Source organism: Perca fluviatilis, chromosome 18 (assembly GCF_010015445.1).
Source record: "Perca fluviatilis chromosome 18, GENO_Pfluv_1.0, whole genome shotgun sequence".
NCBI lineage: Eukaryota > Metazoa > Chordata > Actinopteri > Perciformes > Percidae > Perca > Perca fluviatilis.
In genome coordinates this window covers 29,069,835-29,091,184 of record NC_053129.1, presented here as the reverse complement: position 1 = coordinate 29,091,184, position 21,350 = coordinate 29,069,835, and the positions used below count along the sequence as shown (strand labels likewise).

At 40.9% G+C, this 21,350-nt stretch overlaps 1 protein-coding gene across 1 annotated transcript in view; it reads left to right on the top strand.

Moving 5' to 3' along the window:
- cad (carbamoyl-phosphate synthetase 2, aspartate transcarbamylase, and dihydroorotase) overlaps positions 1 to 21,015 on the top strand; it is a 34,838-nt gene extending 13,823 nt beyond the window's left edge. Inside the window, exons 16-44 of the mRNA XM_039781358.1 lie at positions 2 to 114; positions 3,774 to 3,938; positions 4,031 to 4,116; positions 4,491 to 4,737; positions 5,423 to 5,521; positions 5,725 to 5,949; positions 6,595 to 6,777; positions 6,878 to 7,096; positions 7,965 to 8,132; positions 8,256 to 8,438; positions 8,839 to 8,943; positions 9,600 to 9,734; positions 10,660 to 10,672; positions 10,873 to 11,039; positions 11,139 to 11,303; positions 11,876 to 12,007; positions 12,317 to 12,518; positions 12,618 to 12,808; positions 13,031 to 13,171; positions 13,608 to 13,697; positions 13,876 to 14,017; positions 15,105 to 15,298; positions 15,388 to 15,462; positions 15,754 to 15,966; positions 16,749 to 16,874; positions 17,224 to 17,379; positions 17,964 to 18,065; positions 18,276 to 18,370; positions 20,210 to 21,015. Coding sequence (XP_039637292.1) covers positions 2 to 114; positions 3,774 to 3,938; positions 4,031 to 4,116; positions 4,491 to 4,737; positions 5,423 to 5,521; positions 5,725 to 5,949; positions 6,595 to 6,777; positions 6,878 to 7,096; positions 7,965 to 8,132; positions 8,256 to 8,438; positions 8,839 to 8,943; positions 9,600 to 9,734; positions 10,660 to 10,672; positions 10,873 to 11,039; positions 11,139 to 11,303; positions 11,876 to 12,007; positions 12,317 to 12,518; positions 12,618 to 12,808; positions 13,031 to 13,171; positions 13,608 to 13,697; positions 13,876 to 14,017; positions 15,105 to 15,298; positions 15,388 to 15,462; positions 15,754 to 15,966; positions 16,749 to 16,874; positions 17,224 to 17,379; positions 17,964 to 18,065; positions 18,276 to 18,370; positions 20,210 to 20,309 — 4,232 coding nt within the window. The 3' untranslated portion in view covers positions 20,310 to 21,015. The remainder of the gene's footprint in view (position 1; positions 115 to 3,773; positions 3,939 to 4,030; positions 4,117 to 4,490; positions 4,738 to 5,422; positions 5,522 to 5,724; positions 5,950 to 6,594; positions 6,778 to 6,877; positions 7,097 to 7,964; positions 8,133 to 8,255; positions 8,439 to 8,838; positions 8,944 to 9,599; positions 9,735 to 10,659; positions 10,673 to 10,872; positions 11,040 to 11,138; positions 11,304 to 11,875; positions 12,008 to 12,316; positions 12,519 to 12,617; positions 12,809 to 13,030; positions 13,172 to 13,607; positions 13,698 to 13,875; positions 14,018 to 15,104; positions 15,299 to 15,387; positions 15,463 to 15,753; positions 15,967 to 16,748; positions 16,875 to 17,223; positions 17,380 to 17,963; positions 18,066 to 18,275; positions 18,371 to 20,209) is intronic.
- The last annotated feature ends 335 nt before the right edge of the window (positions 21,016 to 21,350 follow it).

Here is a 21,350-nt window from a genome sequence, read left to right as displayed (position 1 = left end):
GGTGAGGTGATGGCTATTGGCCGCAGCTTTGAGGAGGCCTTCCAGAAAGCTCTGAGGATGGTGGATGAGAACTGTGTTGGCTTTGACCACACCATCAAGCCTGTCTCTGACGAGGTAAAAAAACCAGTTTGTACTTCCTCTCACTCTTTGTTTTTACTGTTGACTTGCCACCAACGATACCTGTAATCCTTACATCCTTCAACCTGTGGGGAGTTGCTCAGTTTACATAATATAAAATCAACCATTAAATCATCACCAATGTGTCAGGCCAGTAGGTTGGGGTAGGAACTGTCTGTAACAAGGACATTCTTTAATACATACTAGTTATTTTACATGTTGGAGAAAAACATTTATGAAAATGTTTTTTTTCTTTCATCTTTTTTAACCATTCCTGCACTCAAAAACACATGCTGAGTAAGCCCTGACACACTGTAAATGAGAAAACAATTCACATGCTGGTCCTTGATAACTGTTCTCTCTTTGACTTGTTGACCTCAGTTTTTAAAACGTGTATATAAAGGGTCTGTGTACTTGGCGGCCAACGGATTTTCGTTTTGAAAGGAAAAAAACAAAAACGAAAAACGGCCAGTTTCCCAATTACCATTAGTAAATAGGAAAACAAAAAAACGGAAAACAACCCATTATTCGTTTTTTGTTTTGATATTAAAAAACGGAAAACGAAAAACTATCTCGTTATCCGATTTTCTTTGATGTGTTTGTAGATGGAACTCGGAAATTAAAATGTGTGTATAAATCTTATTCCTCATTCATTTTTTTCGTGACCCGGAAGCGATCGTAGGTAGTAAGCGGCTGCATACCCGGAAATCATTTGGACATCAATGAGACCATGGACAGTTAGAATGATACGGACGTAAAAAAGTTTTTAGACGAATATGCTAGTTTTATATTAGAAAACCGAGTGGTCACAGGAGATTAGCGCTGACTGCTCGCATTCATCAAAAATGAGTCTACACAACAAGACAACCATCATAGTCTAATAATAAAAATAAAAAAACATTTTCAAAACTTCTCATTTTCATTGCCATTGCTTGTGGCAAATATCTGTCAAACAAACTAAAATCGAAACATAAGATTTTCCCCTTAATAAGCCAAGACTCCGACGATAATACAACAATATCTGTCAAACGGCTATAATTAGTATAAATAAGATATAAAATCAATATAAATGTGATTTTTGGAGGTTAAAAAAGTAACTACCTAAGTCAGTAGGCCTACATTTTAATGAGCTACTTTTATTAGTAATTTTGCTGTCTTGAGTAAACAACAAGTAACAGTACTTTTACTTAAATAGAATTTTTTTTTTTTTTCACTTCTTTGCTGATTTATTTAAATCTAAAATTGCATAGACCTAGCCCTGGTCTGTTAGGTCTAGCAATTTTAGATTTAAATAAATCAGCAGAAGTGAAAAGAGTAAAAAAATGTTCTACTTAAGTAAAAGTACTGTTACTTTGTTGTTTACTCAAGTACAAGAAAATTACTAGTAAAAGTAGCTAATTTAAAATGTAGAGTTACTTAGTTACTTTTTAACCTCCAAAAATCACATTTATATTGATTTTATATTTATACTAATTATAGCCCTGTTTGTTTGACAGATATTGTTGTATTAAATCGAGTCTTTGCGATTTGATAAGGAAACGCAAATCATGGTTTCGATTTTAGTTTGTTTGACAGATATTTGCAAAGCAATGGCGCAAACAACGTTCGAGACCTTTTGTGAAAATTTGAAATTTTGAAAATGTTTTCGCTTCATTATTATTATTATTAATAGCTATGATTGTTGTCTTGTTGTGTAGACTCATTTTTGATGAATGAGAGGGACAGGGAGACGTTGCACAGATGATAGCAAGTGAGATAGCGGAGAGAAGAGAGTATCTAAGGCGAATTGTTGCAGTCACTTCCATGTTAGGGAGACAGGGAATCCCCTTTCGTGGCAATAATGAAGTAACAGAAGAAGTGAGTGCAAAGATTTTGCAAAACGCAAGTTACAAATACCCTGGGGGCTAATCACCTCCTGTCTTTAAATCCTAGTGAGGTCTCTGTTCCGGACGTGTCGCACTGTGAATGCAACATTGAACATTTAGCATGTTTAATAATGCAAAAACCAGTCCTGCAGGATTATGACAGGAAAGGACTTTTTAGTAAAGCTATCAAAGCATGAGAGTTGGAGTTTATTCATCTTTGATGCTGACGGACTGGTTCAGCCTGCAGCAGCTGTTTCACTTCACTTTGTATTTCCTTGATCGATTTGATAAGGGAAAGCCAAATCATGGTTTCAATTTTAGTTTGTTTGACAGATATTTGCCAAAGCAATGGCAATGAAAATGAGAAATTTTGAAAATGTTTTCGCTTCATTATTATTATTATTATTATTAGACTATGATGGTTGTCTTGTTGTGTAGACTCATTTTTGATGAATGAGAGCAGTCAGCGCTAATCTCCTGTGACCACTTCATAATAAAAGTCAACTTGTGTTTCGCCCTGCTGAGCACACCACCTCCGCACACTCCTCTCAGAAAACCCCCGTATCGTTCCAAACTGTGAACCCAGCACAGCTGCTATATCACCACAAGACATCCCATTCTTTCGGTTTTCTAATATAAAACTAGCATATTCGTCTAAAAACATTTTTACGTCCGTATCATTCTAACTGTCCATGGTCTCATTGATGTCCAAATGATTTCCGGTATGCAGCCGCTTACTACCTACGATCAATACTTCGGGTCAACGAAAGAAATGAATGAGGAATAAGATTTATACACACAATTTAATTTCTGAGTTCCATCTACAAACACATCAAAGAAAATTGGATAACGAGATAGTTTTTCGTTTTCCGTTTTTTAATATCAAAACAAAAAACGGATAATGGGTTGTTTTCCGTTTTTTGTTTTCCTATTTACTAATGGTAATTGGGAAACTGGCCGTTTTTCTTTTTTGTTTTTTTCCTTTCAAAACGAAAATCCGTTGGCCGCCAAGTACACGGACCATAAAGACTACATTTATGGGGTGAAATGTCCCAACATTTCCAACAGAAAAAGTCCCAGTGTCACCAGTCAGTCTATTGACGTGATGCAGCAGAACAACCATTGTAATGTTTTGAACCTAGGCCAGCAGATGGTGCTAATGGACTACTGAGCCAGTATACTGTCAGGTAGATAATACATTTTAATGAGACTGTTTATGCAAGTCTAGGAATCTTTCATTGCGTGTTAAAATTACTATCTTCTACTATTACTGAATATGTGGCTGCTGTCCAGTCCAAATGCTCAAAAGCTGACAAATGTCTAGCATCACGATTAGGGTTGGGCATCGTTTGGATTTTAACAATTTTGATTCCAATTTCGATTCTTCCTTTCAATTTCGGTTCTTCCGGTTCTTTGAGGGGTGGAGTTGAAACGGGTCACATGCGTATTTCACAAATAAGAGGAACATTTTATTTTGATTCAGTGGTGATTCAGGGCTTTTTCTATGTAAAATAAAGCCACACTAGAGCGCCACTTACTGTCCTCCAAGGCTGCAACACAACAAGCGCCTGGCCGCTTCGGAAACCAAAACTTGTGCATGTTAAATTGGGAAGCGATGATCGGATTTGAAACCAAATCCTCCAAACGATTCCAATAAAGAAACGATTCTACTGGAATCGTTACTTTGAAACGATTCCAAGTAGGAATCTGTTCTCGATGCCCAATCCCAACCAAGAGAGTTGCATTTGAGCTGAATTAAAATACATAATCATGCCTTGCTTCTTCTACCAGGAGTTGCAGACTCCTACGGATAAGCGTATCTTTGTTTTGGCGTCGGCGTTCAGAGGCGGCTACACGGTGGACCAGCTGTACGAGCTCACCAAGATCGACCGCTGGTTCCTGCACAAGATGAAGAACATCACCGACCACGAGCGGCTGCTGGAGACGTACAACCAGGTACATTTGATCGAAGGGGAACTGATGGGGGATAAATTAGCAGCAGTTGTCCTGTCTTCAATTTATTTCATCGACATTGTTCTACCTACCAGGATGAGGGTGTCATGCCTCCAGAGGTGATGCGAAAGGCCAAGCAGCTGGGCTTCTCAGACAAGCAGATAGCACAAGCTGTCCAGAGGTGAGTGGGAAACACAATGTGGGCCTGAGGACACATTGCCCCTCATCATTTTTTAGGATAGCTGTTGCAATCCGTTGGCATTACTAGGGCTGCACGATATGAGGAAAATATCTAATTGCGATTATTTTGACTGATATTGCAATATGATTCACGATATTGGAGGGAAGGATTATTTTTGTATCATTACTCTCATTTTCATTGGAATATATTAAAATAAAAATCATAGTGTGATTTTTGCAAGGATCTGTACCAAACAAGGATTTGTAGGCTGGGCAGCTCTGCAGCACCACAGTACTTAATTCAGAATGCTTTGATACATATTTTGCCTTTTGGGGGAAAAAAATAAAATATATAGCGTTTTTGTTCTCCTACAGCACAGAGCTTGTAGTAAGAAAGCTGCGTCACGATTGGTCCATCCTACCTGTAGTGAAGCAGATCGATACGGTGGCGGCTGAATGGCCCGCCCACACAAACTACCTGTACTTGACCTACCACGGCACAGAGGACGACCTGGGCTTTGATGATCAGCACGTCATGGTGATCGGCTCCGGTGTATACCGCATCGGCAGCAGCGTGGAGTTTGATTGGTGTGCAGTCGGCTGCATCACCGAGCTCAGGAAGGTAAGTCATGATCTCGTAATGCTGCAGATTGTTGGTACCTTTTTTTTAAATGAACTTTTCTTTATTTTAATTTAAATTTAAGCTTGGTTTCTTGGCATGTTAATGACTGAAATGGAAGTGAGGGGCAGTTTTTTTTCTTTTCTTTTTCTGCTGTCACATCAGCTGTATGAGTGCCGAGTGCATCACTGATATAATTAAACAATACACTGAAATTGTTTTATTTATTTTTAAGTAATTTACTTTATTTGATAACCTCTTCCTACCCCACTCCATCTCTCTATTTTCAAATTTCTATTTTACCCATAGTTTAAAAACTACACTGTAACTAACTATACTAAAGATGAGTGACTCGGCTCACAGCTCGCCGGACCTTAATTATTAGGGTTCCTGCCTGCGTGGCGTGAGCGTGTCTGCTGCGTGGACATGTTTCTGGTGTGCAAAGACATAGAAAACGCCACGCAGCTGACATGTAAGAAACGCCACGCTCACGCCACACAGGCAGTGTGCAGGAGGCCTAAAATACCGCGACAGCCTGCTTTGTGAATTTAGCCTGATGGAGTCACGTGATTATTAAAACATTACCGAGTGCAGCTGCAGATGATACCTAACTTTTTTATGTGACTGGCAGCCACTTAACATGCATAAATATGGTTTTAATAACGTTTGGTTGTCACATTTATTGCAGATGGGTTATAAGACCATAATGGTGAACTACAACCCAGAGACGGTCAGTACAGACTACGACATGTGTGACCGCCTCTACTTTGATGAGATCTCGTTTGAGGTAAGATTTGATTTAATAATTAATGACAGTAATACATATCTTAACTTTTGTAGCTTTTTTTTACTCTATGTTGAGTTCAACTTGATAGAAATTGTTTAGGACACAGTTTGTGGGTGTGTTTCACTGGATCTATTCAACCGTACTTGAAACACATTGTGTGATTTTTCAGTTGAGGTTTCTAAGTGTCCTGTACATACCTCCAGGTCGTGATGGATATCTATGAGAGGGAAAACCCAGAGGGAGTGATTCTCTCTATGGGAGGCCAGCTGCCCAACAACATCGCCATGTCGCTGCACCGCCAGCAGTGCCGCATCCTGGGGACTTCACCGGAGTTCATCGACTGTGCCGAGAACCGGTTCAAGTTCTCCCGAATGCTGGACACGATCGGAATCAGCCAGCCACAGTGGAAGGAGCTCTCGGACACTGAGGTACAACGGACTGGGTTTATACTAGAGATGGCCCGATACCATTTTTTTGCTTCCCGATTCCGATACCTTACATCTTCCAATACCGAGTACCGATCTGATACCAGTGCGTCATATATTTTATTATGTTTTAACAGCTGTATACTACTATCCCTGTATGGATGTGATGTGATTTCTATCTTTGTCAGTCTGGCTCAGGTTTAACTCTTTGTGAAACATGAACAAACCCAAACAGTGAATGCCACAGACCTTTCTTTTATTATCCAGTTTGACAGTCAGTTATAACGGAAAAAGAAGATAAATAAACTACTTTAACGTAGATTTTCTTTAGGGCTTTATTACGTGGTATGGGATCGGTGCATAAACTCCAGTACTTACCGATACCAGAGTTTTAGGCAGTATCGGAGCCGATTACTGGTATGGTCCATCTCTAGCATATACCACAATATGTTTTAAAATAGTGACTTTCTCAAAAACACAGAATGATTATCTCTGCATATGTGCCATTTTTTTAACACTAATAGATTTTATGGTTTTTGTAAGGTATTGTTTAGGGTCTTTTTCTGCATGCTGCATATTAAATTTAGGAAGACAAGTAAGAACATGCTCAAAGTCCTCCCATCGGTTTCCCGTTTCTTTTTTCTCCAGTCTGCTTGGAAGTTCTGTGAGACTGTGGGTTATCCCTGCCTGGTTCGACCCTCCTACGTTCTCAGCGGGGCGGCCATGAACGTCGCCTACAGTGACAGCGACCTCGAGAAATACCTGACTAACGCTGTAGCCGTGTCCAAGGAACACCCTGTTGTCATCTCCAAATTCATACAGGAGGCCAAGGTTAGAAAACAAAGCCGTTGAGTTTTAAGACAATCTGCCAGAGAATATGAGCTTCATAAAGTCAAGTTATCAAGGTCTGTGACATTTTTGCATTTTCCAGGAGATAGACGTGGACGCCGTAGCCTGTGACGGGGTAGTGATGGCCATCGCAGTGTCCGAACACGTGGAGAACGCTGGCGTTCACTCTGGTGACGCCACACTGGTGACACCACCCCAGGATATCAATCAGAAGACGATGGAGAGGATCAAGATCATCGTCCACGCCATCGGCCTGGAGCTGCAGGTCACTGGACCTTTCAACCTGCAGCTGATTGCCAAGGTGAGAGTCATCCTGGAAGTTCTGCCATGTTCATATGGATCAGAAAACAGGCTGTCGGTCCTAAAATGTTAAGTTTCAGCCAGTGAATGACACATGATTTAAATTGTTGGTAGGTAATGTTTTTATTGGCATGCTTGCTAGATAGTACAAAAGCAAAAAAAACACTTAATGGCTTATCTTTTGGAGAGTAGCATACAGCTACAGACAGTACAGTAAACTGTGCAAAATTACCATAATTACTCTGTTAATTATTGATACAAACTTGTGACGGACCTCTTAATCAACACCAACATCTCAGATTTGTGCAGAGATACAAATATCTGCACAAATCTCTGGTGTTGTGGCTGTTTTTTTGTAGCTGTTTCTTCCAGAAACCCATCACAGCTTTGTTAGGTGGCGTTAAGAATGGGGACTATGAAAAACGGCAGCAGAAAAATGTGCCTTTTAGAGATTGTTGTAGGTCAACTTACACAAACAACAACACATATTTCTTCAATTGTTGTGAAAAACTGACAACAATTTGTGTGTTGACTGAAAATGACATTTGGCTGGACAGATATGTCACTTACTGATTGCTTAGTGCAAAAAAACAACAAAATAATGAGAACAATAAATAGTCCAACATGAACACAATGTCAGGCGGCTCGTGAATTATTATGAAGATGCATCGACTTTATGTATCTACCACTCCATCTTCCTTTAACAAATATCGAAGGGATTCCATTCCAGCGAACAAGTATCTCAGTCTGATGCAGTGCTTGAATTTGAAAGTATTTATTAACGGGTAGGGAAGTTAGAGTAAGGGTCAAAAACAATAGAGCAAGTTATTAACAATAATCTTATGCTGTGATTATTATTTTTTTGCCAGGATGATCAACTGAAGGTGATCGAGTGCAACGTGCGAGTGTCTCGCTCCTTCCCCTTCGTATCCAAGACACTGGGCGTGGACCTTGTTGCCCTGGCAACTCAGGCCATTGTGGGGGAGGACGTGCAGCCTGTGGGGCTAATGAGAGGAAAGGGGATTGTAGGAGTCAAGGTAACTTAAGTCACTTGTAAGGGCTGTATAGCAGCTTCTATGGGGGGACCTTTTTAATTATTTCTGCGAAAGCACCCATCAGTTATCGTTTCGCCTTCTGACCACGTGTCACACGTCCTCCAGGTTCCCCAGTTTTCATTCTCTCGGCTGGCCGGAGCTGACGTGGTGCTCGGGGTGGAGATGACCAGCACAGGCGAGGTGGCCTGTTTTGGCGAGAACAGATACGAGGCTTACCTCAAAGCCATGCTCTCCACGGGCTTCAAGATTCCCAAGAAGAACATCCTGCTCTCCATCGGCAGCTATAAGGTACCGACATCAACATTAAACTTGCTTTTAAACACTGATGAATTTCTCAAAGTCAAGAGTTGATAATTTGGCAGGTGCATGTTGTGTTCAGCTGATCCAGGTGGCAGTTTAAGTTATGCATCTAGACCAATTTAGAAACGGTGGCACGTTACAGTAGATCTGCAGTTTTGCGTTTCGATTAACAGATGGTGCTTAAGGCCACGTAATCATGTGAAAATAATTTTTTTTTGTCAAAACAGATCGGTTACATGATAGAACTGAGACCACTTGAAACTTTCCTAGTGCTGATAAATAGCTAAAAAAAATAACAATTATTTTATTATCCATAACTTTTGTTAATCCAAACCTAAGATGATATAACTCATAACCATTTTGTTGACTATGTTTTGTGTGTTTACAGAACAAGAGTGAACTGCTGCCCACCGTGCAGGCTCTGGAGTCTATGGGTTACGACCTGTACGCCAGTCTGGGTACTGCAGATTTCTACACAGAACATGGAGTCAAGGTAACTGAACTGAGCTGTTGTAAAATTAAACAAGAATATTAAGGAGTAAGTATCACCCAAGTTTATTGGATTCACAGCTGCTACATATAGTGTTTTGACCTCGACAACCCAACTGCATTTTACCGCAAACTTGCGACTAGCAAACTTTCTAAAGAAGGGGCAATCGCTTGTTTGCTAAAGGTCGGGTCAGGACTCCAACATTAACACACTGACAACATTGTATTCAGATTATAAAATATTTTTTATAGCACTTTTTAATGTGCGATTGTGTAAAGGTGTTCACGAGATACCATCCTTTCGTGAACTTGTGAATTTTGCCATCCGTCTTCTCTGCACCAAATAGGCCGTGTGTGTGTGTGTGTGTGTGTGTGTGTGTGTGTGTGTGTGTGTGTGTGTGTGTGTGTGTGTGTGTGTGTGTGTGTGTGTGTGTGTGTGTGTGTGTGTGTGTGTGTGTGTGTGTGTGTGTGTGTGTGTGTGTGTGTGTGTGTGTGTGTGTGTGTGTGTGTGTGTCAGAGAGACTGAGGGAGAGCAGGGAAAGGAAATGTGTGTTTTTTAAATAAAGTTAAAAACAAAATCAGATTCTGTGGCGCACCGCCAGAAGTTAGTCTGTGTTGGGACACACTGCATCAAAAATATCCTTGTTTTCCCTGTTTCAGGTGAAAGCAGTGGACTGGCCATTTGAAGAGGAGGACAGCGATTGTCCCACTAAAGAGAAGCAGCGCAGCATCATGAACTATTTGGAGGAAAACCACTTTGACCTGGTCATCAATCTCTCCATGAGAAAAAGGGGGGTTGCGCCTGCTCTTTTTTTTTTAAAAAAACAAAGAGGAGAAAAACCACCAACTACTCTCCCCTTCTCTCCATAAACACACCTTTTGCACCATGAGGAAAACTGACCACAAAACTCTGACCACTGCAAGAAATGGAGAACAGACATTTTGGTTTGGGTTTCCGAGAAAACAACAAAATAGATAACCTTTAGATCTTCAAAAAAAGAGTTTCAACAATATTAATTAGTAACACTAATAGGTAAACAAATATGTATGTTTGAATACTAACTACAAAGATGTGGCAGCTGTTTTTCTTTCTTCGCTCTATAGTTAAAAGTGGACTTCTAGTATTAATGTTTTGATGTGTACACATGGCTGTTAACTTTGTATCACAGTATTCATAGTAATCGCCAATCACTGTGTTGAAATGCACTCTAATATCTTGCTTATTGTAAGGTTAATTATAAGTGTTTAGGGACCGATCAGTATTTATGGAATGGACCACCGGAGGAAAATAGGGGAGGGTCATGTCTTTTTATTCTTTGTTGATGGGAGGGTCATCCAATTTTTTTTTTAGTCTAGGGGGGAGGGTCACCCAACTTTTGTATTCATGAGAACCGCAAAATTTCAAAGTGGCTTGTTTGGTGCATATTTATCCATGTAGCTCCATGAAGCTCTCTCAGTCTCGGCCCCTATCGCTAGCAGATGGGTCCCTCCCTGTTTAGTCAGCCAGACAATTCTGAGCTGTAGCTTTAGAGACCGTGGGATTTCCCCCAACTGAATAAATCCCGCTTGCACATATAAACACAAAACTGCTTTGCTAGCTCAATCGTGTTGTAACTAAGACATCTGCAAAAAAAAATATTTTATTCATTTTATTTTATTCAATATATAACAAACACTTAGTTTGTGTTTTTTGCATCTAAAAATTATATCCTGGTTCCAGGAACATGTATACTGTTAGAATGATTTGTAAAGTGATATGAATAACCAGGTTACTTTATGTTCCGTGTAAAGGTAATATCCCACGACGAATCAACCATCAGGATGAGCGTTGCCAATAGAATATTTGTGTGCATGTAATTTTACTCATTGTAACTTAAAGCAGGTATAATTACTCACAACAGCAACACATTTTTCTTTTGCGATTGATTCTTAGGTCTAATCGATGTGCATGTTCACCTGCGGGAGCCTGGTGCCACCCATAAGGAGGACTTCTCCTCTGGTACAGCAGCTGCTCTGGCAGGAGGAGTGACCATGGTGTGTGCAATGCCCAATACCTCCCCTGCCATTACTGACGCCAGCACTCTGGCCCTGGTACAGAAGGTACGCCCACATTTTCTTTGAAATTGAGAGCGAGAAATCAACGTTAACTTAAGTAATATTCATTAAATAAATAAATCTTGTGTTGGGTTGTGTCATCAGCTGGCCAAAGCGGGCTGCCGGTGTGACTACGCCCTGTATTTGGGCGCTGCTTCAGACAACGCTGCCGTCCTGCCGTCCATCGCTAGCCAGGCTGCCGGTCTGAAGATGTACCTGAACGACACGTACTCCACCCTCAAGATGGACAACGTCTCTCTCTGGATGGAGGTAACTCTATACACCTTTACCAAACCGCTGTGGTTGAACCTTTGTTTACTAGTTTAAATTCTTCTTAAAAAAAAATGTAGTTAAAACAGAGCTAAGTGTGACTGTTTTTTAAGTATTTTGTTTCCACTGACTGCTCTGTTGTGACATTTCTTGGAGCCGGCATCTAATCACTGTTATGGCACTTCACTGGCTTCTCTATTTGGCTATCTCTGACTAAAGCCCAATTTATAGTCCTGCGTTAAATCTACGCCGTAGGTATGTACATGTAGATACGGCGTAGCCTGACATGCATCTCTGAAAAAACTACACAACGCAGAGACGTAGAACACAACAACTGTGATCGGTCCGCTTGGCAGCGTCGCATTTCCCCCTACTCATTATGTTATGTATTTACCCAGACACCAGCGCACAAGTATAAACCTCAGGCCACTTACATTGTCTATGACGTAAGCTCTGCGTAGATCCTCCGTACAACCATAAATCTGCCTTAATGCTTGCAGAAGACCAGTTGAAATATTTGCCTCCATTGTCCCACATTGTACACCAAACTAACCGTCCTGTTCTGTACAAAGCACTTTGAGAAGTGGCCGAAGCAGATGCCCATCGTGGCTCACGCCGAGAAGCAGACGGTGGCTGCAATCCTCATGGTGGCCCAGCTCTACCAGCGGCCAGTTCACATCTGCCACATAGCCAAGAAGGAGGAGGTAAAATACACTTTAAATTTTTGTTATTATAGAAATCAAATGGTGCAGAGACTTCTAATGCTACAGTATTTCAGCATTGTATTCATGGTCTAACATTTGTGTGCCAAGCATTCACAATAACCTTCAGACAATTGATGCCTCAGGTACATCCTCATAATGCTGTAACCTTTACTTTATGGTACTTTCAATACCTTTAAGGATGTATGCTTTATATTCTTCTCTGCAGTATAGAAATAGACACTTTGCTGCTTCACCGGCCCAATGTCCCCGTGGGTGTTATTAAACGTGTTAACCTTTTTTCTTTTTCAGATCCTAATCATCCGAGCGGCAAAGCAGAAGGGCATCCAGGTCACCTGTGAGGTGGCACCTCATCACCTCTTCCTTTGTGAGGAAAACGTGGTAGAGATCGGCGCGGGACGAGCGCAGGTCCGACCCATGCTGGGAACAAAGGAGGACATGGAGGCTCTGTGGGAAAACCTGGACATCATTGACTGCTTTGCCACAGATCACGGTCTGTAACCGCACAGAGACCAGTCTGATGATGAAATCATGATTTACGCCTTAAGACGAGAGCGTAGGTTTCACTCGTGAATGTGTTTTGTGTTGCTAGCTCCCCACTCTGTAGAGGAGAAGAACGGGGATCATCCCCCTCCGGGCTACCCCGGCCTGGAAACGATGCTGCCGCTGCTGCTGACCGCCGTCAGCGATGGACGTCTCACCATGGATGATATCATCAGGCGTCTTTACGACAACCCACGCAGGATCTTCAACCTGCCTGTCCAGGACAACACCTATGTGGAGGTACACAGAGACAGACAGACACACACACACACACACACACACACACACACACACACAACGTTTTTATGGCCTGGGGTCTACGTATGTCTTGATTTTTGTGTCTTGCTTCTGCATTTGAGGCCAGAACCGTCACGACGATGTGTGCTTCATACATAATCTGACAGATAATGCTCACACTTACTATATTATTAATGACCTAATCATATTGTCTGTGCCTTTCAGGTGGACTTGGAGCAGGAGTGGGTTATTCCTCAGGCCATGCAGTTCACAAAGTCCAAGTGGACACCTTTTCAGGGTCTGAAGGTGAAGGGTAAAGTCCGCCGCGTGGTTCTACGAGGAGAGGTGGCCTACATCGACGGCCAGGTCAGCAATCACGCGCCTCTCTGTGTTCACACGTGACCTATAAAAAAAAAAAAAGGCTGTATTAAACTATATGTTTATGAATTATGGTGAACTGGAATGGACATTGTTGCGGTTTGCTACAAATAGTGTGGTAGTACAGTTAGGACTTATAAAAACCTCAAATTAAAAAGCTTTGAAAATATTGCCCACGGTTTTGTGGAATGTACACAGGAACAGTGCATACTTTTAATTTTTAGTAATACTTACCTACCTCGATAAAAGTTGAGGTACACAAAATGTCACTTAATATAACATTTGTATGTATTATGTAATTTGATTTCTCTCTCTCTCTCTCTCTCTCTCTCTCTCTCTCTCTCTCTCTCTCTCTCTCTCTCTCTCTCTCTCTCTCTCTCTCTCTCTCTCTCTCTCTCTCTCTCTCTCTCTCTCTCTCTCTCAGGTGTTGGTACCTCCAGGTTATGGTGAGGATGTGAAGACCTGGCCCACTGCTTCAATCCATCCCCCTGAACCTGTTAAAGAAAGCCCAAGGGTATTCATTGTACTATCCTTAAGTCCTCGTGTGTACTGTTAAAAACCCCAAACAAACGGGATTTTATATGCTAGCTAACTAGCCAGTATGCTGATTAATCACAGCAGGTATTAACATGTAGTTAAATGGGTGGATTATGTCTATTTGTTCTGAAATTGTGTATTTCCTGTGGTTTTAGACTCCAGAGCACCCACGTCCTACTCCTCCTCGGGAAGGCCCGGTCCGAACCCGAGCACCCAGCCCTCGGCGACTAACATCAGAGAGCCGCTACCTGCTGCCTCCTCGCACCCACCGCTCTTCAGATCCTGGACTAACACTGGGTAATACAACTCCCAAAACGCTGGGTATACATTAAGGCTGTGACAAAATATCAATACAGCAATATATCATTGTCCTTTTTTGTGTGACATGAGAATCAATACGTTGGCGCCAAATATTAATATTTTAATGAATAAAATAGGGCGCTCTGAATAGATTTCCTTGCCCCCAGCGTCACTACTTCATGGCTCCTCGAGGTGGTGCTAAATGCATGAATGAGGGAAACTTGAATATAAGTTAAAGGAACACGCCTTCTTATTGGGAATTTAGCTCATTCACCGTAACCCCCAGAGTTAGACAAGTCGTTACATACCCTTCTCATCTCATCATTTCACTTTATGAGGTTTTTTAACATTAATATGCGTTCCCCCAGCCTGCCTATGGTCCCCCAGTGGCTATAAGTGGTGATAGGTGTGCGATAGGAGCCCTGGGTATCCTGCTCTGCCTTTGAGAAAATGAAAGCTCAAATGGGCCGATCTGGAATCTTCTCCCTATGAGGTCATAAGGAGTAAGGTTACCTCCCCTTTCTCTGCTTTGCCCGCCCAGAGAATTTGGCCCACCCATGAGAAAGAGACATCATGGCTTTCAAACAAGCAAAGTGGCAGTTGGTCAAGGCCCCTGGCTCTAGTGGCTGTAATTCTGCACCAAGGCTGAATTTCGGGACAGAGACTTCAGATACAGTATTAGGGGACCACTAAGGTCTATATAAAAGAGACTTCAGATACAGTATTAGGGGACCACTAAGGCCTATATAAAAGCATCCAAAGAGCACCATGTCATGGGACCTTTAAGCTAAAAAGGAAACTGCATAGTTCCTCTTCAACTAGCCGAAAATTAAGAGGTTTTCAACGGGATGGCGGACAGCAGTTTGAGGAAAGTAACCGATGCCCCAGCCATGTTTCAGTCCAAAGTCTGGACCCATAGTTGTTCAGTACCATCTTTGTAAAGTAGTGGCTGTTCAGAGGTGGAAATAGCTTTAACCTACTTTCTTTTACCTTTTTAAATGTATTCTCTGCCTTCTATACACTGTATTATACTGTAATCCTGTATTTAACGGATTGTATCACTGTGTCACTGGGCTCTCTGCAGAAATGGTTATGCTCCCAGCAGCTGGAGTCGGGGACGGTTACAGCCACCCTCCTCCTCTGTCCCGGCTGCTGTCCCCTCAGTCAGCAGTGGGACCGCTACCTGCTGGACAGGTGTCCCACTTCCAGACCTCTCCCCTGCTGCACCCGCTGGTGGGCCAGCACATCCTGTCTGTCAGGCAGTTTAGCAAAGAGCAGGTACACTACACACGCACAAACGGAAGATAAAATGACATGGTTTAATATTTGAGACTGGAACGTCATTTTGTGTTTTTTGTGCGTTTCAGATCTCACACCTTTTTAATGTTGCCCACACTTTGCGTTTGATGGTTCAGAAGGAACGAAGCCTGGATATCCTGAAGGTACTGCATATAAGTACTTACAGCATCTGCGTTTATTCCGAAGTGATTTTAAATCGGTTTATTCCTTTTTAAAAGTGTGTGAGGCAAATTCCTTGTAAGTGTTACTTACTTGGCAATAAATCCAGACATACTTCATGACTAAACCAGACTGTGAAAACCCTGGAAACGGAGCATTCATTAGGGATTTGGGAACACCCACTACTCAGTCCTCCTGCCTGAAAGCAGTTTAATATTTGTTTTGTCCGAAGCCCAGCGCAAAAAAAGCTAGATCCTCGTTTCTTCACTGTCCAGGGTAAGGTGATGGCGTCCATGTTCTACGAGGTCAGCACTCGCACCAGCAGCTCCTTCGCGGCAGCCATGCAGCGCCTGGGCGGCTCGGTCGTCCACTTCAGCGAATCCACCTCGTCGGTGCAAAAAGGAGAATCCCTGGCCGACTCGGTCCAGACCATGAGCTGCTACGCCGACGTTCTGGTGCTCCGACACCCAACGCCTGGAGCTGTGGAGGTGGGTTTCAGCTTGGACTCGACCTTTTTGTAAAGTCAAGCTGCATTTAATGGGCCTTTGCCACGTGTTGCTGTGTATAAAACAAGTAATATGACTGATTTATTGAATTAATTAACAACTAATTTAGTTTCCGGATATATCAAAAATCATACCCTTTTTTAAAGTTCTATTGGGGGGGAAATATATCTCATACATGATTCATAAAGCCTGTTGACACCTGTTCCTAAGAATTAATAATTTTTTTTGTGGCCTTCCAGTCTGTTTCCCGACAGATTTAAATAGATACTGTAGCTTGTTTATAAGTCTATTAATGTACTTGCATATGGTTATATCATTGATGTACCTCCAATATATGACCCTGATAAAGCTCTCAGATCAACAAGCTGTGGATAGAAATATAATAATAATAATAATAATAATAATAATAATAATAATAATAATAAAATGGATATATAGTGGAACATTTTACAGTTGAAAAACCAACTTGTCAGTGCTCTCTGGTTGACAAACTGTAATGGAGACACTTCAAAAGACTTCAGATTATATCATTGGCATTTCTGTACTGCAATTTTCTTGTGTTTTGGCCAACATATATGCCAATACTGATATAGCTGCCTTTTGTAGGTTATTCTATTTCATTAAATGTAGTTAAGAAGACAGTTTTCTGTTGTTGTTTTTTTTACACAAATACTGTTAATGTACTGTAATTCTGTGTTTTTCTTATAATCACATAGCTTAAATAACATTTTCAATGTTTTTGCTTTCTTGTAACTCGTCTCCAGACTGCATCGCGTCATTGCCGTAAGCCTGTGATCAATGCTGGAGACGGTGTCGGGGAGCACCCAACCCAGGCGCTGCTGGACGTCTTCACCATCAGAGAGGAGCTGGGGACGGTCAACGGCATGACGGTGAGGGATAGCAAAATCACTTTAGACCAAGAAAAACGGTCCTTTACATTCAAATCCACAGTCATCCAACTTTTAGTTTTTAGTTGTTATTGTTGTAGTCCAACCAGGGTTCAGAGTTGGCACCATCTACCAGCCAAATGTCGGTAAAATATGCAAGTGGCTGCTAGATTTGCTTCACTCACCAGCCAAAAAAAGCAATGGTAATCTATAGAGTGGCTGGTAAAATGGGAACATTCACTAGCCATTAGGCTGGTGGATCAAAATGTTAATTTTTAACCCTGAGTCCAACTGCCACTTTAATCCATATTTAAATTTTATATCAATCTTTATATGTCATGTTTTCTGTCAGATAACTATGGTTGGGGATCTGAAACACGGCCGCACGGTTCATTCCCTCGCCAAACTGCTGACCCAGTACCGCATCACCCTGCGCTACGTGGCTCCCAAGAACCTCCACATGCCAACAGAGATCATCAGCTACGTGGCCTCAAAGGGCATCAGACAGGTGGGAACTAAACGGCGTTAAAACACAATTACAAGCCAAATATGTGGCAATGTAATCAGATGTATTTCTATTTCACATAAGAATTTCTCAACCGTTTTGAAATATCAAAATAATAGGTTCTTTAAAGTGCTCATATTATGCTTTTTGGCTTTTTCCCTTTCCTTTATGTTATATATCTTTTTTGTGTGCACCCTCATACTCTGCTTCTGACTGGCTAGTAGTCCTTACCTAGGTACTGTCAGGGCACGCCCTCATACTCTGCTTCTGACTGGCTAGTAGTCCTTACCTAGGTACTGCGCATGTGTGACTCCCAACAAAGACGGAACAGAAGTGAGATGTCTCACTTTGTAGCTAAAACGGAGAGCTCAGCACACAGGGTGAAAAGAGGAGCTGCAGCAATGTGCAGTACAACAAAAATATGGTGTTTTTTTGAAAATTAAACCACATAAACGTATTCTGATATTACCTCTAAATACAATTATGAACCTGAAAATGAGCCTAATATGAGCACTTTAAATGGTGTTATCAGTTTAACAAATAAAAATGATGCTAACTTTTTTGTGTGTTTTTTCGCCTGTTTTCAGGAGGAGTTTGATAGTATCGAGGAAGCTCTGCCTGAGACGGACGTCCTCTACATGACGCGGATCCAGAAGGAGAGGTTTGCATCTGAGGAGGAGTACAAGGCTGTAAGTGAACTCATGTTTCATCTCATCAACTGTTCTTATTTCTAGAAAAAAATAGTCATAATGCCTCTTTAAATAAAAATTGTAAAATGTAATCTTTAGTCTAACTTCTACTTTTTTTTTTTTTTTGGCGTAGAAGCAAGAGACTTTCGTATATGTATCTCTTTCACCAAGTCACCTTTGTTGCTCTGTTTTTTGTGTGTTTTTTCTCAGTGTTTTGGCCAGTTCGTCCTCACCCCTCACATCATGACTGTAGCCAAAAGGAAGATGGTGGTGATGCATCCGCTGCCCAGAGTCAATGAAATCAGGCAAGGCCCAATTAGCACCATTATACATTCTCACAGATAGCAGAAACTCCCTGGTCTGTCACCGCAGTGTTTCCTCAATGTTGATTTTATAGTGGCGGCCCACCATGGCAAAATTCCTGCCACCACGGTATCAGAAATAGGGCTGTACAAAAAATGTAGTCGCGGTTGCCTTTTTAGTAGAACTATTCAGAGGTTATTGGGCCCATCCAGTTTAACTCCACATACTGTTGTGTTGATGTAGTTTATTGTCAAAACATTTGCTTTCTTCCGAGTCAACAATTAAACAGTCGCTCCAGAAAAATGCAGAGTTTTTTTGTGATAGTTGTGGGCAAAAATCCTTGATTATGCGGCACGTTTTCTTAAAAAATGCAATAGAATATGCGGTATATTTATGCAATTTTATGCAATGAAATTGCGGGAACTTGCAAAAACTGCAGTTTGATGAAAACAAGTGAATATGAAATCATGCAAGCCCTGCATATTTTGCGCGGAAATTTATGCGGCGAAAGTGCGGCGTATTTGAAAAAATGCGGCCCCCGCATAAATATGCGGACTTTGGCTGATTATGCATTGAATTATGGAATCGCATAATCACGTTTTTCTGGAGGGACTGATTAAACAAACCGCTCCACTAAAAACGTCACCGCGGTGGGTCCGTCCTAAGTGTCGACCTGTTGTAGCTGTTAAGTGCCCTAGATTCCTCAAAAAATACAATCAATCACAACTGAAAATATGCCTCATCGTGTGTGAATAGAGGTGAATAAATATATTAGTTTGTGTTGCAGCAAAGTTTCAGTTCCGTTTCATACGTAAAACATTTGGCGCTGGGGCGTGGGGGGGTTGTTGTTCGGACAGACCTGCCGCCACTGCTAAAAAGAAATCTTAAAGGAAACACTGCACCGTCTCCAAATCAAGTCGTATTTGTCAGTTCAATACATTTGAAAATATAATACATTCGGAGGAGAATGGTGGGTCAAAAGCATACCCAACATTTTAGATTGATCCTACTTTCCTAAGAGCACTTGAATGCACCAAAAAGGAAAGATTTTTTTTAAAGTTTGTTTAAAAAAAAAAATAAATAAATAAAAAAAAAACTGTTTCCATACCTGTACAGAGGTATGGAAACAAGGGAAGAGAGATGGGCTATAACATGCAACACAGGTCCTCTGCTGGAATCGGTGGTACGTGCCTAATATATTAGGTCATGAGAGATTGAAAGTTCATACTTGACCTTTGAAACATTAGTGGACAAAACCGTCTCCCCACAAGGTCCATTTAGTAGCTGTGGTGAGACTGTTTTTGTCAACTAAGTTTCAAGTTGATTAGTCAAAGCTGCAGGGTTTCTTACTCTTGTAAAAAGTGGTATTGATAGAAAAAATGTCAACTTTTTGTAGTAATTTTTTCCCCCTTGAAAAAAGACAAAATCAGAAAAAAAGTGAAAAATTGATATTACAATGATGTAATGCAAAGAAAAGCAAATAATTCTCACATTTAAGAAGCTAAAAATACAGTAGGGATTTTCTTTGCATTTTTGCTATAATAAATTAACCTGACGCACCAGATGTTTTAACACAATCCATCTGAGAAGCAGTCATCGGAAACTTTTTTGGAAAAGGGCAGGCACTATAAAAAAAAAATGCAACGCTTCCAAGCCACGTCGCCGCGACGTGCGTCGCTGCGACGTGTAGTTACATTTTTCAAGAGGTGCGCGTAAGGCTTTTATAAGTATTGCCTGTTGTTGTTGTTGTTGTTGTTGTAATTATAATACTGCTACAGCAGCACTGTAGTCTTGTTAAAGTCTATCTAAAACTTGTGTCTCCTTTTGTATTTTTCTCTCAGTGCCGAGGTGGACACAGACCCAAGGGCAGCATATTTCCGTCAAGCAGAGAACGGCATGTACATCCGAATGGCCCTGCTGGCCACCGTACTGAGCAGATAGATCCGTATGCCGGCCATTTGTAGCCCAAATTGTGAAAACTTTTAGAATAATAACACCACCATTTTCTTTTTCTGTAATCTGTGGATTTCTTGAATGCATCCCTTGAAGGGGTTTTAGTAGTTAAAGTTGCATCATGCGGTTACATGATAATGCTTTCCTTCAGTTTGACGGAGCGCTACATGTTATTCTTTTCATCCATATGTCACCTGCAGAATTACTACTTTTTTTTATTGTCTTAAAACACAATTTGTGTTATGCATAAAACTGCATCCTAATGCAAAATAACGTAGATGATGTATTTGAACTAGTGAGCATTTCTTTGTTTTGTTTTGTATGTTTTATGATGTTGAACAGACCAGCAGTATTTGTGAATCAGTCAGCCATAGCGCACTGGAGGAGCTGGGGAAGAAAAAGGGATGTGGATATCTTAATCATAACATTAAAGATACTATGATGTGTGATATTAATGAAATAAATGTTTTGGTAGCTGTGTAAAATGTATTCAACTGTAGGTACATTTAAAGAGAGCAGTGAAGATATAAACTGAAAATGGCTACACACAAATATTCTCTGAAATAGTGGTCTGTGATGGTTTAGGGTATTTCTTAAACTGTAGCAATTTAGAAGTACATTTTTATCCAAATGGGAGTTGGTGAATTACTTTGTATTATGCAGAGAAATAAATAATAAAAATGTTTATTTTGCAGTTGACAGTCATTATAATCCATCACATCAAGCAGCGTAACATCAAATATGGCACAAAGCTGTCACAAATGTAATAACGTATCAGATTATCAGAGCTGATTTCTACCAAAAATAAAATACTGTAAGATCATTAAGCACCATTTAACATTAATCATCCTTTAACACCAAAGGAAGTAAATGAACAAAATAAATCAGCAAAATTGAGTGTTTTTTTTTTTTTTACATTTTGAAATATAACTGTAATTAAATCTTATAATAGAGCTGCAAAGTTTAATTGATTAACTATTAAATTAATCGGCAACTATTTTTGATAATCTGTTTTAGCCATTTTTATTT